The 13,986-nt window shown below is 42.3% G+C and overlaps 1 protein-coding gene across 1 annotated transcript in view; it reads left to right on the top strand.

Moving 5' to 3' along the window:
- The window catches only part of MAPK12 (mitogen-activated protein kinase 12), a 99,152-nt gene that overhangs the window by 68,426 nt on the left and 16,740 nt on the right, over positions 1–13,986 (top strand). Inside the window, exon 8 of the mRNA XM_088457627.1 lies at positions 12,583–12,654. Coding sequence (XP_088313753.1) covers positions 12,583–12,654 — 72 coding nt within the window. The remainder of the gene's footprint in view (positions 1–12,582; positions 12,655–13,986) is intronic.

The following is a 13,986-nucleotide window of genomic DNA, read 5'->3' as shown; positions in this document are numbered from 1 at the left end:
ACAAAGATCCACGATCATTTGTAAAGCAATGTTTTGAAAGAAATGTCTTCTAACATTTACAAGTATTTATATACCATTTTAAAATATCATGAAAAATGTAAGACATTTGAAATGACTTAATTAGCCGCTTATGGGCAATTTTCTTTTGTACTGTGGAAACATATTTGTTCTGATACTCTTGACTTGTTCATGTAAAACAATGATGCTTTTGACACGAATGACTCTACACTAAACTAGCAATTAACGTGCCTGTATCTAAAGTTTTTATTTTGAAATACAGTTTTCAATTGAGTTAAATAACATTTGCTGAATAGAATGTGTCATGTGTAAAGACAATATAAGGGTATAGTGTCATAATAATAACTTAATGCATTTTTAAAATATATTTAAATGACTAAGGTGGAAATGCTTGAAACTTACATAAGCAGATCAAGTGACTATAGATATTGCCTGTTTTGAGCATAATATACATGAACTGTACCTAGGCCTATTATATAACATTTAATACATAAACAACAGGTGGCCTGCCTCTTAAAAGCAATATTCTGTTGTTTAATGTGAGTTTCTGTATAAATATGCATCAGAGTGAGGATTCTTGGTGCCCGCAGTGAATTACACAATATGTTTATTGCTGCAGTAACCTTGTTCTATGCACTCAGCACAACTTCTGCTACGTTATTATCTCTAGAATACAAAGAAACACAATAACACTATCGCTGAGGAACAAGCATACAAACACTTCTAATTTCACTCCCACAGCAAGAGGTTCTATATTATTAAACTGCAGCAAAATGGGGCTTTATCTTGTGTGCAGAAAAAAGACGCATGAAACCAGAGCTCCATGTTGCGTATACAGAAATCGTCAGGATACAGAGCACAATAGCAAAATAACTTACTGTTACATATGTTATTTGGATGACATGTTTAATATTTGTGACAACATACTTTACAAGCTTTTGATAATAGAAATGTCCTTGCCATATACCATGTCAACAATCTATAAGGTCCACCTACAGATGTGCCTTCCTACATCTAGGCTCAATACGCCATGCAGCGCAACTTGCCTGGTGTGAGTGAGCCCCCAGGTCCCGTGCTACTCTGTTGGCATTGGATGTCTTTTTTACGCCGAAAATGCGTCTAATTATAATTACCAATGTGATGCGACTAGATAGCATCAGCAGTTTGCGCAGATTTGCTATGCACGCCAAGAGGGGTTTTTATCGCAACTGCAGAAAAGATGTATAAGGACATCTCCTCTGTATTGCTGTGTACCACTGATTGAGCCATACTCCTACTCTTTTATTACATGTAATACTTTATTCTGATGGAGGGGATGGAGTTAGAAGAGGGAGTGCCGGTTATATGTCTTCTATGCTTTCTTCCTTATTTGAATACAGGGATAAATAAAATGAAATCCCAAACTGGATATCCTTGTGTATAAAAGAATATTAAAGCACAGGGTGCTATTTACCAAGTTGGAAGGGTACCAGTTTGTTTTTTAAACTGGAAGTTTTAAGACTGATACAGGAAATATGTTCTTCATGAATATCTTGGATAGAAAGCACTTTCATACATGCTTACTGTTCCACCAAATGATCGTAGAAAAGTCATTAATAATAATTTGACTTCTTGTCAACTGGAATTAAATAAAAAAATAAAAAGCGGAATTGGATTTGCAGGTATTGGTACTATAGCTGAGATATGGCCTCTAGATATAAAGTGGGAATAGTTTTAAGGCAAACCAAACTGGTTTTGCCCAAATTACAGGCTATTACATTTTGGCCAATATGTCTGACCCAGGTTATATAAGGCCTGAGAAATCTGAGAAAACTCTGAGAAAACCTTTTTAATTTAGGATCATATATAGATCTGCCTGAAGGATCTTTAATTGAGTAAATAGTTTGAGCTGCTTTTTTAGCATGGAGCTTGTTGCTCAATAGGGTTTGGGCCTTATTGCCCTTTATCATAAAATTTTTGGTTGGCCCAACGCAGTGATCGTTCACTTTTCTCAGCATGAAGAGACTGCAGCTCAGTTCTGGCTATTGAGAGTTGGGCAAGAATCTTTTTAGAATGGGTAACTTTATGTTCCCTGTCCAGATCAGCGATGGATTTGGTCAGAGAAGCGATCTGTTGGTCTTGATCTGTCTTCCTGCATGAGACATATTGGATAATTAAGCCCTGTTTAACTGCTTGTGTGCCCCCCATATCGTTGACATGCTACATTCTCCAGGTACATTATGCGCAAAATAATCTTGAATTTTAGATTTAACCAGCTCCTGGAACTGGGTAATTTTTAATAAAGTTTCATTAAGTCTCCAAGGAGACCTACCACAGTTGAACTCCAGTAGTTCAAATGTCACTGATAAACTGAGTAGTCTGACCAGGTGTTGGGAGTTATTTCAGAGTGTATTGCAGTTTGGGAAAGGGAAGCACAACACAGAAACAGATTTATGTGGGAGTACAAATCATGAGGCGTAAAATAGAAGTTATAGTCTTGGGTGGTAGAAAGCGCCTAACCTCAAATAACCCATTTTTGGCTATACATTTTTGTAACGTGGCTGATTAGGGGGATACTGTTTTACGGGGGGGAAGAGCCTGATTTATCCAGGTAGGGGGCAAGAATCATATTAAATTGCCTCCTACCAGGGTTTTACCTGTGTGATACAGATTTAGCTTGTGGAAAAATTTGCAGACTAACCTGGACTGACCAATGTTGGGGGCATATAGGTTGGCCAAGGTAATCTCCTCGTGACCGATTCTACCTCATAGCATAATATATCTGCCCTCAGTATTATATTTGGAATCTAAACATTGGAAGGGAAGGGAACATCTAAGGAGGATAGCCACTCCGTTGCTGTGGTTGGAATACCACGCCAAAGGAAGTTTTTGAGGAAAGCGATGGGTGGGAGCCTTATTTCAAATGGGTCTCCTGCAAAAATATTACATCACCTTGTAATCTACGTATAGTCGTGTGAAGATGTGAACTTTTTTGTGGAATGTTAAGGCCCTTCATGTTGATGGATAAGACAGGTTAAAGGCATTCCGGAGAAGTATAAAGATTTTGTCCAGGCAGTTATGAATAATCCTAGACTTTGTTGATAAGGGAAGTTGGTAGAGAGAGAGAGACAAGGGAGAATAGGACACAAGGGGTATGGAAACAAAAATAACTAAATGAATAGAAATAAACAAAAATTATATCAGCAACTACTGAAAAAAAAATAGAGAAATTATGAAAACAAAAATAAAGTATGAATGAATTAGTGGCCAGTGATACCCCAAGAGACCGGGTATTCGACCACAAAGGTAGAGCTCCACAGGAGTGGGAGCTCACAAGTGGGATTTAATAGAACTTGCAATGAGGGGCTTACTAAGAAGCCCAACCAATATATTAATACTACAATCCCTCGGAATGGGGGGTGGAGTTACAGTTGGGAGAACAACCGCTCCCCCAAGGATTATCAAAAAGCATACTAGTACATCCTAGCGCACAGCCAGAGTTTTGTACCTAACTCCACCAAATATGGCATGGAGGAGCGTGGCCTGGCCGACAGCCGGAGCAGACATGTCCTTGCTGCCCTCCGTCAAAAGAGCCCTTTAGTGGCAGATTCGGGACCCCGCTACAGTACCACCTGACATCCCAGCGCTGGTGGAGTCCTCCGGTTCCTGTTGTGGCACGATCAGCTGCATTGTGGTGTTCCCGGCAGGTCCTGGAACTAGTGGCCTGGTGCGCCGCCTGATGCTGCGTGTGCGTCACTGAGCACCGTGACTCCCGTTCCTGGCAATGCACTGACCTGCCCAGACTCCCCAGCCTGCCTCTCTTGTTTGCAGAGACCCAGAGACAAAGCTCACCTACCCCTGGAGCTTCAACAATAAGCGCAACAGCGCTGTGCCCATTGGAGGCTTTAAAGCTAAGTAGGAGCTGGCGGCCATCTTTGCTCCGATCTCTCTGTACACTGGGATCCACTACACAGCCCCTGCATTCTATATAAGCAGCTTCAAACTCCTAATTTGCCACTCACCTCCCTAAGAGTGCCTATAGTGCCTACAGTTATGTATCTCTAACTTCAGAATTTTTTCTGTTTTATTAAAGATTTAAGGCATACCTGTAAGTGTTCCTGGGTTGGAGCCCCATCTTCTGGCCACTCCATGAACTGTCACCCCTGAAAAATCATTTGACAGCTGGTGGTGCTCTTGAACACCCCACACACTTTTCGTCCCTAGTGCAGTACCTGTCAGCGATGCTCGGCCTGTTACAAGACCAAGACAAGCCTTTCATGGAAAACTCCTGCGGCGACCACTAGCCTGGAGCAGCGCCTCTTGTCCCCCACGCCCTCCTGTCGTCCACCTAATTATGGCTGCTATGTTCTGATTACACTAAAGAGGGCAGCCTTGTGACTTTACCGGTACAAATGACCTGCAGCATCCTGATGTTTCATTAATGTCAGGCCACCAGGAGTTGCCGTTTGATGGGCCCTAATGCTGCGATGTGTGTGTGACCTGATGATACCGTCCTTGACCCCTGCCATCCTCTGCTGATTTCTTCTTGTCTGCTACATTATGGTCAAGACTAAAAAATCTTCTCAAAAAGACAACACACCCCTTCCAAAGGAGTCCCTAACCCAGATAGATTTGCGACCATTCCTGCACTATACCCCAGTCAAGCCTATTGAAGATCTCTCAGCTTCTAGTCCTTCCTCCTCTCCTCCAGTCTCCCCGATGTCTTCGTCTGCTGATGACCCAGCTCATTCCTCCTCTAAGAGAGACAGAGATCTTCAGGAAATGTTTTCCTATATGAAAGCTCTACCCACGAAACAGGACTTACAAGATACTATCCGCCAAGAACTGGCCACTGTCTGCCGTGATATCTCGCAATGGTCTGACCGTACGTCCTCCCTAGAAGAACACCAGGACTTGACAGATATATTTATGGCCTCTTTATAGGACATTATTTCAGCCCAAACAAAAGAAATGTGCTCACTGCAACTGAGGATGGCTGATCTCGAAAACTGGAAGGAGAAACAATATCCGGATCAGGAGTTTACCTGAAGACATACCCCAAACAGGCCTGGTAGACGCCCTCACCAAAATATTTAACAACATCTTGGGAAATGATCCTTGCGACCTCATCCCTTTTTGACAGAGCTCATTGTGCTCTTAAACCGAAAGGGCTTCCTGCTGACCGCCCACGTGATGTAATTTGCCGCCTTCACTATTTTTCACAAAAAGAGACTGACTATCATGCGGAAAGTTCGACAGCTAGACGGGCTTGACTTTGACGGGATAGAGATTCACATCTTTCAGGACTTATCCTGGCATATCCTCCAGCAACGGAAATCCCTCAAACCTGTAACAGATGAACTCCGCAAACGACAACTGAAGTACAGGTGGGGCTTTCCCTTTTAGCCTGCAAGTCTCCTCAGCCGCGAAGGTACACATCTTGACCTCACACTCTGAACTTCCTTTATTCTGCTCTGGCCTCGGCCTCCCAAAGATTGATATTCCTAATTGCCATTTTGTCCTCCCTGAGCTTCACCTCCCCCAACGAGCCGAGTGCAACCCTCCCTGGCAGGAAGTCCGTAACGCTAAGAGGATATCCCGTGCTTCCCCTATCTCCCCAAATGTGGACGTTGCCTGATTAACTCTCTTCCTTTTGATTTTCCTTTTCCTTTTGAGGTTTGATTTATCTTATGTCATCTGTTGATGAGATCTTCCTATTTTCTCCCTTATTGCTCATATATTGATTTGGTGGTGTTTACAGTTTTGCCTTTTTTTATATAGTACCTTGACGGAAATGTTTACCATTTATTTTGTTGCCTTTTACGAAATTGTAATCTTAGGTACTTCTGGGTCGCATTACATGTCACACATCCTTTTCTCCTTAAATGTTACTTGTTTATTTTTTCAATATGTGCCCTTTCCACAATGACTCCCTCACCCCACACCTGCAATCGGCTATCATGCCTATTGGGTCTCTGGTTCTCCAGATTGCCAGTTTCCCCACAGCGGGCTTTATACTATTGTTACAGTTTTCCCCTTCAATTGTCTGTTTTTCCATGATCCGCTTCTCATTTTTGTTTTTCTCCTCAATTTTTTCCTTTTTTTTTTTTTTTTTTTATTTTCTTCCCACCAGGACCGTTATGGGAGTTGAAACTCACTCATCTATTTTTTTGTCACTATAACTCTCTCTGGCCATCTCAAAATCCATTCGATTAATGCAAGAGGACTTAACGTCCCAGAGAAAAGGTCCACACTATTTAGATCCCTCTGGGCCGATATAGCATTACTTCAGGAAACGCACTATAAAATATATTCACATAGTCCGTCCCTAACTAATAGACGATATCCCCTAGTCTTCTACTGTAATACCGCAGAAGTAAATCTAAAGGTGTAGCGATCTTGTTCTCTAAAAACGTACAGATTATGGACCCTTCGGTACATAGAATTGTTCCAGGTAGGATACTTCTCAAAAAATGCAAACTCCATAACCAGAATTTCACCTTTGTAGTGATATACGCCCCCAACCAAGATCAGGCTTCTTTTTTCCACTCCCATATTATACACTTTGAATCTCTCCTTACGGGAATTGTTAGTTTGGGAGGAGACCTTAATTGGACTCTAAACCCTTCTCTTGACACCTCCGCTTATACACCCAAGTTCTCTAAGGGTAAATATAGTGAGGTCTCGAAGCTTTTCCAGGATCTCCAGCTGGCTGACTCCTGGAGAGTCCTTAACCTGACAGGACGTGACTACACGATCTACTCCCACCCTCACCAAGTTTACACACGAATTGACTATTTGCTTATAAGCCATAGACACCCCCTAGACGCATCTGTCGGTTCGAACACTTGGTCGGACCATGCCGCGGTGTCGATGGCTGTGTCGGTTCTGCCTCGTTCCCCCGGTCAGTGGACGTGGCGATTAAATGAGTCTTTGTCGCAAGATACAGGTTGTAGGGAAGAGATCATTAAGACTCTTTCCAACTATTTTGCTATAAATGACACAGATTACTTTTCCAAGATAACCTTGTGGGAGGCTCATAAATGCGTCCTACAAGGAAAACTTACACAGCTTGGCTCTCGTATAAAAACACAAAAGACGTTGTGTATAACTAATTTACTACAACTAATCCACTCATTAAAGACTTTGCACAAGTCCTCGCTATCCGGAGAGACGTATGTAGAGTTGTTGGAGGCTCGCACACAACTGTAAAAGTTGCTTTCCGACAGTGTCCAACTTTCTATTCGCAGATGCGGCCGTAAATATTACTAGTGGGGCAACAAGCCGGGTCGTTTGCTGGCACAAGCTCTTAAAACTCAGAGAGCGACCTCTTTTGTCAGTGCCATGAAAGATGAAAAAGACTCCCTTCGCTTTAAAACCCCTGAAATCGCCTCCTGTTTTAATAGGTACTACTCAACCCTGTATAATCTAGACAAAGTCCCAACTGACGTACATCCCTCTTTGCACTTATCACAGATTAAGGGCTCTTTGGCGACTGTTGCGCATACTTCACTTCCTGACTGTGAGGCTTTGGAAAGACCTTTCACTTTACAGGAGCTGGAAATAGCTATCTCCTCCATGCCTTCTGGCAAAAGCCCAGGTCCAGATGGCTTCACTACGGTTTATTATAAAACATTTCAAGACATACTGGCTCGGATTCAGTACGATTGACCGCATGGCCGGCAGTTCAAATCCCGACAGCGGCATCCCGGCAGCAGTGAAAATCCCAATTGTCCCACGGTAAGTATTTCCTACCCTATTCTACCCCCTAACCCTCCCTTAGGGGTGCCTAAACCTAACCCTCCCCCCCCCTGCAGCTGTCCGCACCCAGCTTACCTTCGATTGCTGAGCTGGGTGTCGGGCTCCCGGCGTAGGTAAAATGACAGGCGTCGGGATTTCGACGCCTGTCATTTAACCCCTTGCTGGGATTAGACAGTCGGGAAGCCGTCCATCGGCTTCCCGACTGCTTCCCCCTGGCTCCTAGGCTTCTCCAGGCCTTTAATTCCATCTCAGCATACACTCTCTTTTCTTCCCAATCCCTAGAGGTCCATGTAACAATGATCCCTAAACACTGTAAAGACCCCTCGATGTGCTCTAGTTACAGACATATTTCCCTGTTGAACGTTGACCTCAAACTATTTGCAAAATTGATGACGAACAGGTTGAACGAGCTGCTGCCCTCCCTGATACATAATGACCAGGTGGGGTTTGTCCCTGGCCGATAGGCTAGATACAACACCACTAAGGTTCTAAGTCTGATCCATTTAGCATCCAGGGGTCAAATCCCCACTATTTTGCTCTCTACAGGCGCCGAGAAAGCATTCGACAGGGTTAGTTGGAGCTTCATGAGGGCGGTACTAGAGCACGTCGGACTAGGCCCTCAAGCACTCCATAGGATCATGGCCCTCTATAGGTCGCCTACTGCCAGAGTTTGAGTGAATGGCTTTCTTTCCGACCCTTTTTCTATAGGTAATGGGACAAGACAGAGCTGCCCACTGTCCCCGCTAATTTTTGTACTATGTATTGAAGCCTTAGCTAGATCAATTAGGGCAAATAACTCTATTCATGGTTTAACTGTGGGTAAAGAGGAATATAAATTAGCCATGTTTGCTGATGATATCCTGGCCATAGTCTTGCAGCCTGATACCTCTCTCCCTCATTTTATGCATGAGTTGGACACATTTGGAAATCTTTCTAACTACAAGATTAACATGTCCAAATCATGTGCCCTCACTATCTCGACCCCTCCCTCAATCATGGCCAGTTTGAAATGCTCTTTTTGTTTTGCATGGCAAAACTCATATATAACCTACTTGGGAGTCAAACTGCCCCGAGCCCCCTTGAACTTCCAACCACTCCTTAAAATACTGCGTGCAGACTATGGTAGGTGGCATTTAAAACAACTTTCCTGGCTGGGTAGAATGAACGTCATTAAGATGAATACTCTCCCCAAACTACTTTTATATTCTTCAAGCTTTACCGATGTTCCAGACTCCTGGTTCCATTCAGTTAAACTCTTAACCCAGCAATTTATATGGTTTCGCAAGAAACCTAGAATCAAGCGCTCCATTCTGACCAGATCTGTCCGTTAGTGTGGATTCCAACTACCTGATATTAAAAATTACTACTATGTGGTTTTATTAAACAGGGTGCTGGACTGGACCAGGAGTCGATCATTTAGTCGAGTCGAGGCATTTAGCAGTGGGTGGAGTTGGAGGGTGAATGTCCCCAACAATACCCTGAGATATTCCCTTGGCTCCCCTCTCTGCCCAGGCCCCTTCTCACTCACCCGACTGTTTTCTCTTACTTTCTCCTCTTGGAGATCCGTACAACGTTTACCCCATATTTCCTCTGTCTTTGGCCATTTAACATCTTTCTTAGCCAACCCTGAATTTTCTCGTGGTTTAATTTTATCCCATTTCTCTGGATGGGCAAATGAAGGGCTCTTCAGGGTCGGTCAGCTGGTGACTTCCAGAACAGTGAAGCAATTCTTGGACATCAGTGGGATATCCCTCAGAGAGACTTTTGGAAGTTTCTACAAGTTAGGCACTTCCTGCACTCTGGCTCTAGACTCCCACAAGCATCTCGGGAGCTAGCTCCCTTTGAGAGACTCTGTATTTCCCCTTGTAATCCAACATCAGGACTCCCAGACTCCTCTCCCCTTTGCCTCCCTCTCTGAAAAAGATAGGGAAAATATTTTTCTCAGAGCTCACAATAGTAATGCAGCACGTGCTGTGGTGCCTACCCTTTGGAGATTGTCCTCACCACCCACACTCAAAATTTGGTTCACAAGAATTTACCACTATATGAGTATCACAATAAATATACAAAGAAAATTCTCCTTGTGCTCCACACTCTATACTGCTGCCTACAAGACAAAAAAAAGTGGAGGCTTCACACTCCACAAAAACACAATTATATTACGTCAAATATTGTCCCGTACTGGCGCAAATATAGTTTCCTACAGTACTTTCCTTTTAGAATTGGTTTCCCAATTTTTAATGTAATAATTCCGATGTGTGCTGTGTTTCCTCCTTAATCAGTGACTTCAACTGCCGATATTGATGCACTCAAAAAAAGAAGAAATACCACAATAGTGTAATATTGCCAGAAAAAGTATACACTATTTATTTAACAAATTGCACTCACATCAACTCTGACCATTTGGTGGTGATATGCTTTTAATGTCTTTTTTTGATGTGAGTGCAATTTGTTAAATAAATAGTGTATACTTTTTCTGGCAATATTACACTATTGTGGTATTTATTTTTTTGAGTGCATCAATATCGGGAGTTGAAGTCACTGATTAAGGAGGAAACACAGCACACATCGGAATTATTGCATTAAAAATTGGGAAACCAATTCTAAAGGAAAGCACTGTGGGAAACTATATTTGCGCCAGTACGGGACAATATTTGATGTAATATCACTATATGAGTATGGAAGACCTACTCCTAGCATCAGTAGATAGATTTTCTGAGTTCACGGCCACTTGGTTCTCTTGGTTTGAATACAAGACCACGAATGAATATAAAAACTATTTCTTCCTCGAATACTAAGAACTGAACCACTACAAACGAAACGATCTGGATTAGTCCTTTTTTCTTTCCCATTACGGTAACTCCCTCACATACGGTCCCCTACCCTTTCCCCTCTTTTCCCTATTATTTTCATTTATATTATTTCTATAAAGTAGATAATATACACTGTATTTTTCTTTTCTCTTGGTATTGTCTTAGACATAAAGATATTGATATGATTGTTGATTACTTTGATCTTTCCCTATCAATTTGTATTTAGTTATATTATTATATCTCGCTGCGCCGAGATTTGGGAGATTTGCAATTTTCTTCATACATTTTGCAAAGTGTATACCCTGGGTTTCTTTTTTTCAATAAAAACAGAATATATAACAAAATATGGCATGGAGGTGTAGTTTGACCAGGATTAGGTTTTTGCCTAGGTTTGAACTTCGTCAGGGCCACACACTGTCACACAATCCCATAAAACTGGGACACTCTTAAATTATGCATGTTCTGGGGCTGGCCTCATACACACACTGTCATAGTGCCTGGCAGGCTCATGAGCAGCTCCGCACTCTATACGTTCAGACTGCAGAAGACGACATAATTATTCCACAATCTTTGATCATGGCAAAGTTTAGCATACAGAGATTACAAACAGCAGGGGAGATTGATCGCAGCCACACAGTGCCACTGCGGGCAGGCCCCCTTCTGTCTGGGAATGGGACTCCAGTCCCGACATTCCCCCCTGATGGCAGCCCTGCTACCATGGTCTTCAATGATGGTCTGCAGCCTGATTTCAGGGGATGATTCAGCTGCGGATGCAATGACAGGAATCGCGCAGATTCCCGATTATCAGGAATCTGCATACGCACCTGACCCGTACTTACTGCGCATGTGCAGTATGGTTCTGCCACCATTGGGGGGGGAGTGGAGAGGCCAGGATCTCTGTCTGCTGATGGAGATTTCCTGGCCTCTTTTACTCATCTGCAGTGGCCAGCTTTCGTGATGCCATGGTCACCCAGCTGGCCGAAAGCAATCGCAGATGATCTGATGCTGCGTTCTTGAACACTGTTCGGATTAGTAATGCATGCAGGAGACGTGATGTCTCCTGCTGCACGACCATATTACAGCTATCGCAGCTGCTAGCATGTTAGCAGCTGCGATAGCATATCCGTCCGCAGCTGAATCACCCCTCTGTTCTGCAGTGTTTTCACTCAAGTGATTTTGGAAGCTGTACTGATTTCTGTTCTGTAAGTCAGTCTGCTCCTGATCTACCCCATTCCATACGGTATGAGAGTACGCCTACCTGCACCGTCATTTACTCATAATTCACATAGTTATCTAGGTGTACTTAAGAGTCCAGTCTTCAACCTGGGCAACACCGGGCATCCCAGCTAGTAATAAATATTGGCAAGTTTGGGCACCCTATAGTCAAACTTTTGGTACTGAGATTGGAAGTAAATTAAAATGTCTGTGCAGTTGCATTTTACAGTTGATATTATAGGACAATTTGGGGATAAAATTTCCCCCAAGTGAAGCATCGCCATTGCAACCATTGAAGGAGGATCCTTGCTAAATTATACATACCTATTGAATTTGCTTAGTGGAACGCATGCAAGTTTACTAATGCCCAACTGTGCCTTTAGAGTTGGAATGGGGAAGGGAAGGAGTGTTCTAACCTAGGCAGAGTACATTAATGTGTGTTTACCCAAATTTGACTCATGAAGACCAGCAGAAACACCATATATGCATGATAGGGTACATATCTTTTGTACTTGCTATTGGGCAGGTGCAAGTATATGCTGAGTCATTTATGCCCATTTTGCCAACAAATCTGCATCAGTCCCTCAATCTTTAGCTGCAGTGATAACTCTTCACTTCTGATTATGGACCCATGCAATTCTAGAAATTAATCAACTGATGTTCCTCTTCAAGCACAATTATAGTTCTGTTTTGCTGTTTTGCCTTGCATGAATTGTATGTGCGTCTTTATTTAACATTTTTTTTATTAAACAATAAAAATTGACTAATCTGATCTAACCATTCCCTTTTTTTTTAGTGGACATCTGGTCTGTTGGCTGTATAATGGCAGAGATGTACACTGGGCGACCACTTTTCAAGGGTAATGACCGTATCCTTTTTTTTTTCTTGTGCACAGTACAGTGAGTTGCTTCCAGTAACAGGTAATATGTTGATCAGTATACTAACATTGAAACATTAATAAACTCCTTCCTGTTGAATATAGTTATATTACTCCCTTGCTGCATCTTGTGGTATATAAACTATTAGAGGGGCTCATAGCAACCTGATTAGCTCCCCATTGCCATAAGGCATCTGTTACTCCAGCAGGGTTTTTACTGCACTGGTGAACAGACATTAGCCAAGAGAAGTCTGTATTCTCTACAACATTAACTCTGGGGTTGTGTGCAGAGTATCAGTGGTGGTGAATTTTCTCCGTTTGTGTACACTCTGTCTGACAGTGAATTAGTGAAGGCTGAATTCTTTAGAAATGGTTATGTAAACTTTTCCAACCTGATGAGCATCAATAACACTTTTTCTGAGATCATTGATCAAGGCATTGCATATGTTCAGACACCTGTGTGGTGAAGACCAGACTTTAGTCATGAAGATTGCAGTTTTATGCTTTTAAATAGATCAGGGCCACCCAAACTCGCACCTGATTGCCATCAAGTTGTCTGACTCTCTTTACTCTTAAGATGGCCAAACACCTAAAGATTATCATTCCAACCTGGTTGGAATGATAATGTGGCAATGTATGGGAGCAAACGACAATTGGCTTTTACTCTCAAATATGGGAAAAAGTCTGAAAAAGGTCAAATGAATTTAACCAACTTGTCTGAATGAGTTGCATTTGGGGAGCTGAACACAATTATGCAGAAATAAAAATATTCTAAACGGTTCACAAACTTTCTAGCCCTATCTATATATAAATCCAAAGGTGCAGCACTCAGAGCATATTCCAAAGTAGAATACAGGCACTCAGGTTTCCTTCAATGTTTCAGTCATTATGATTTTTGTCAGGAAGTATAACAAATATAAAAACACATCCCACCTTATACCCTACCAGACAGAGTAAATGGTCACCAGGACCGAGAAGGCGTGCCATGATGACATCATCACGTATAGACATGACGCACGGCAGAGAGACAGATACAATCAACATGGAAACAACAACACAATTAGGTGCACTGCAAAGACCTATATAAAACTGCATTCAATATATAGAAAACATACAAGCATGGGTGCTACCGAAGATCCCATAGCACACCCCTTGGTTTGTAGAAAAAACTCACCATCCTATAAAAAAAAATTTTTACAGCGAGTCCGTTCTAACAGATGTAACAATACCTCAATATATGCAATATCCAAAGAACCTTGCCTCAACAAAAGCTTCTTAACAGATAATAAGCCCACAAAATGAGGAATCACAGTATAAAAAGAC

Source organism: Taudactylus pleione, unplaced genomic scaffold (assembly GCF_031769625.1).
Source record: "Taudactylus pleione unplaced genomic scaffold, aTauple2 ptg000041l, whole genome shotgun sequence".
Classification (NCBI taxonomy): Eukaryota; Metazoa; Chordata; class Amphibia; order Anura; family Myobatrachidae; genus Taudactylus; species Taudactylus pleione.
This window is presented reverse-complemented; position numbering and strand designations above follow the sequence as displayed.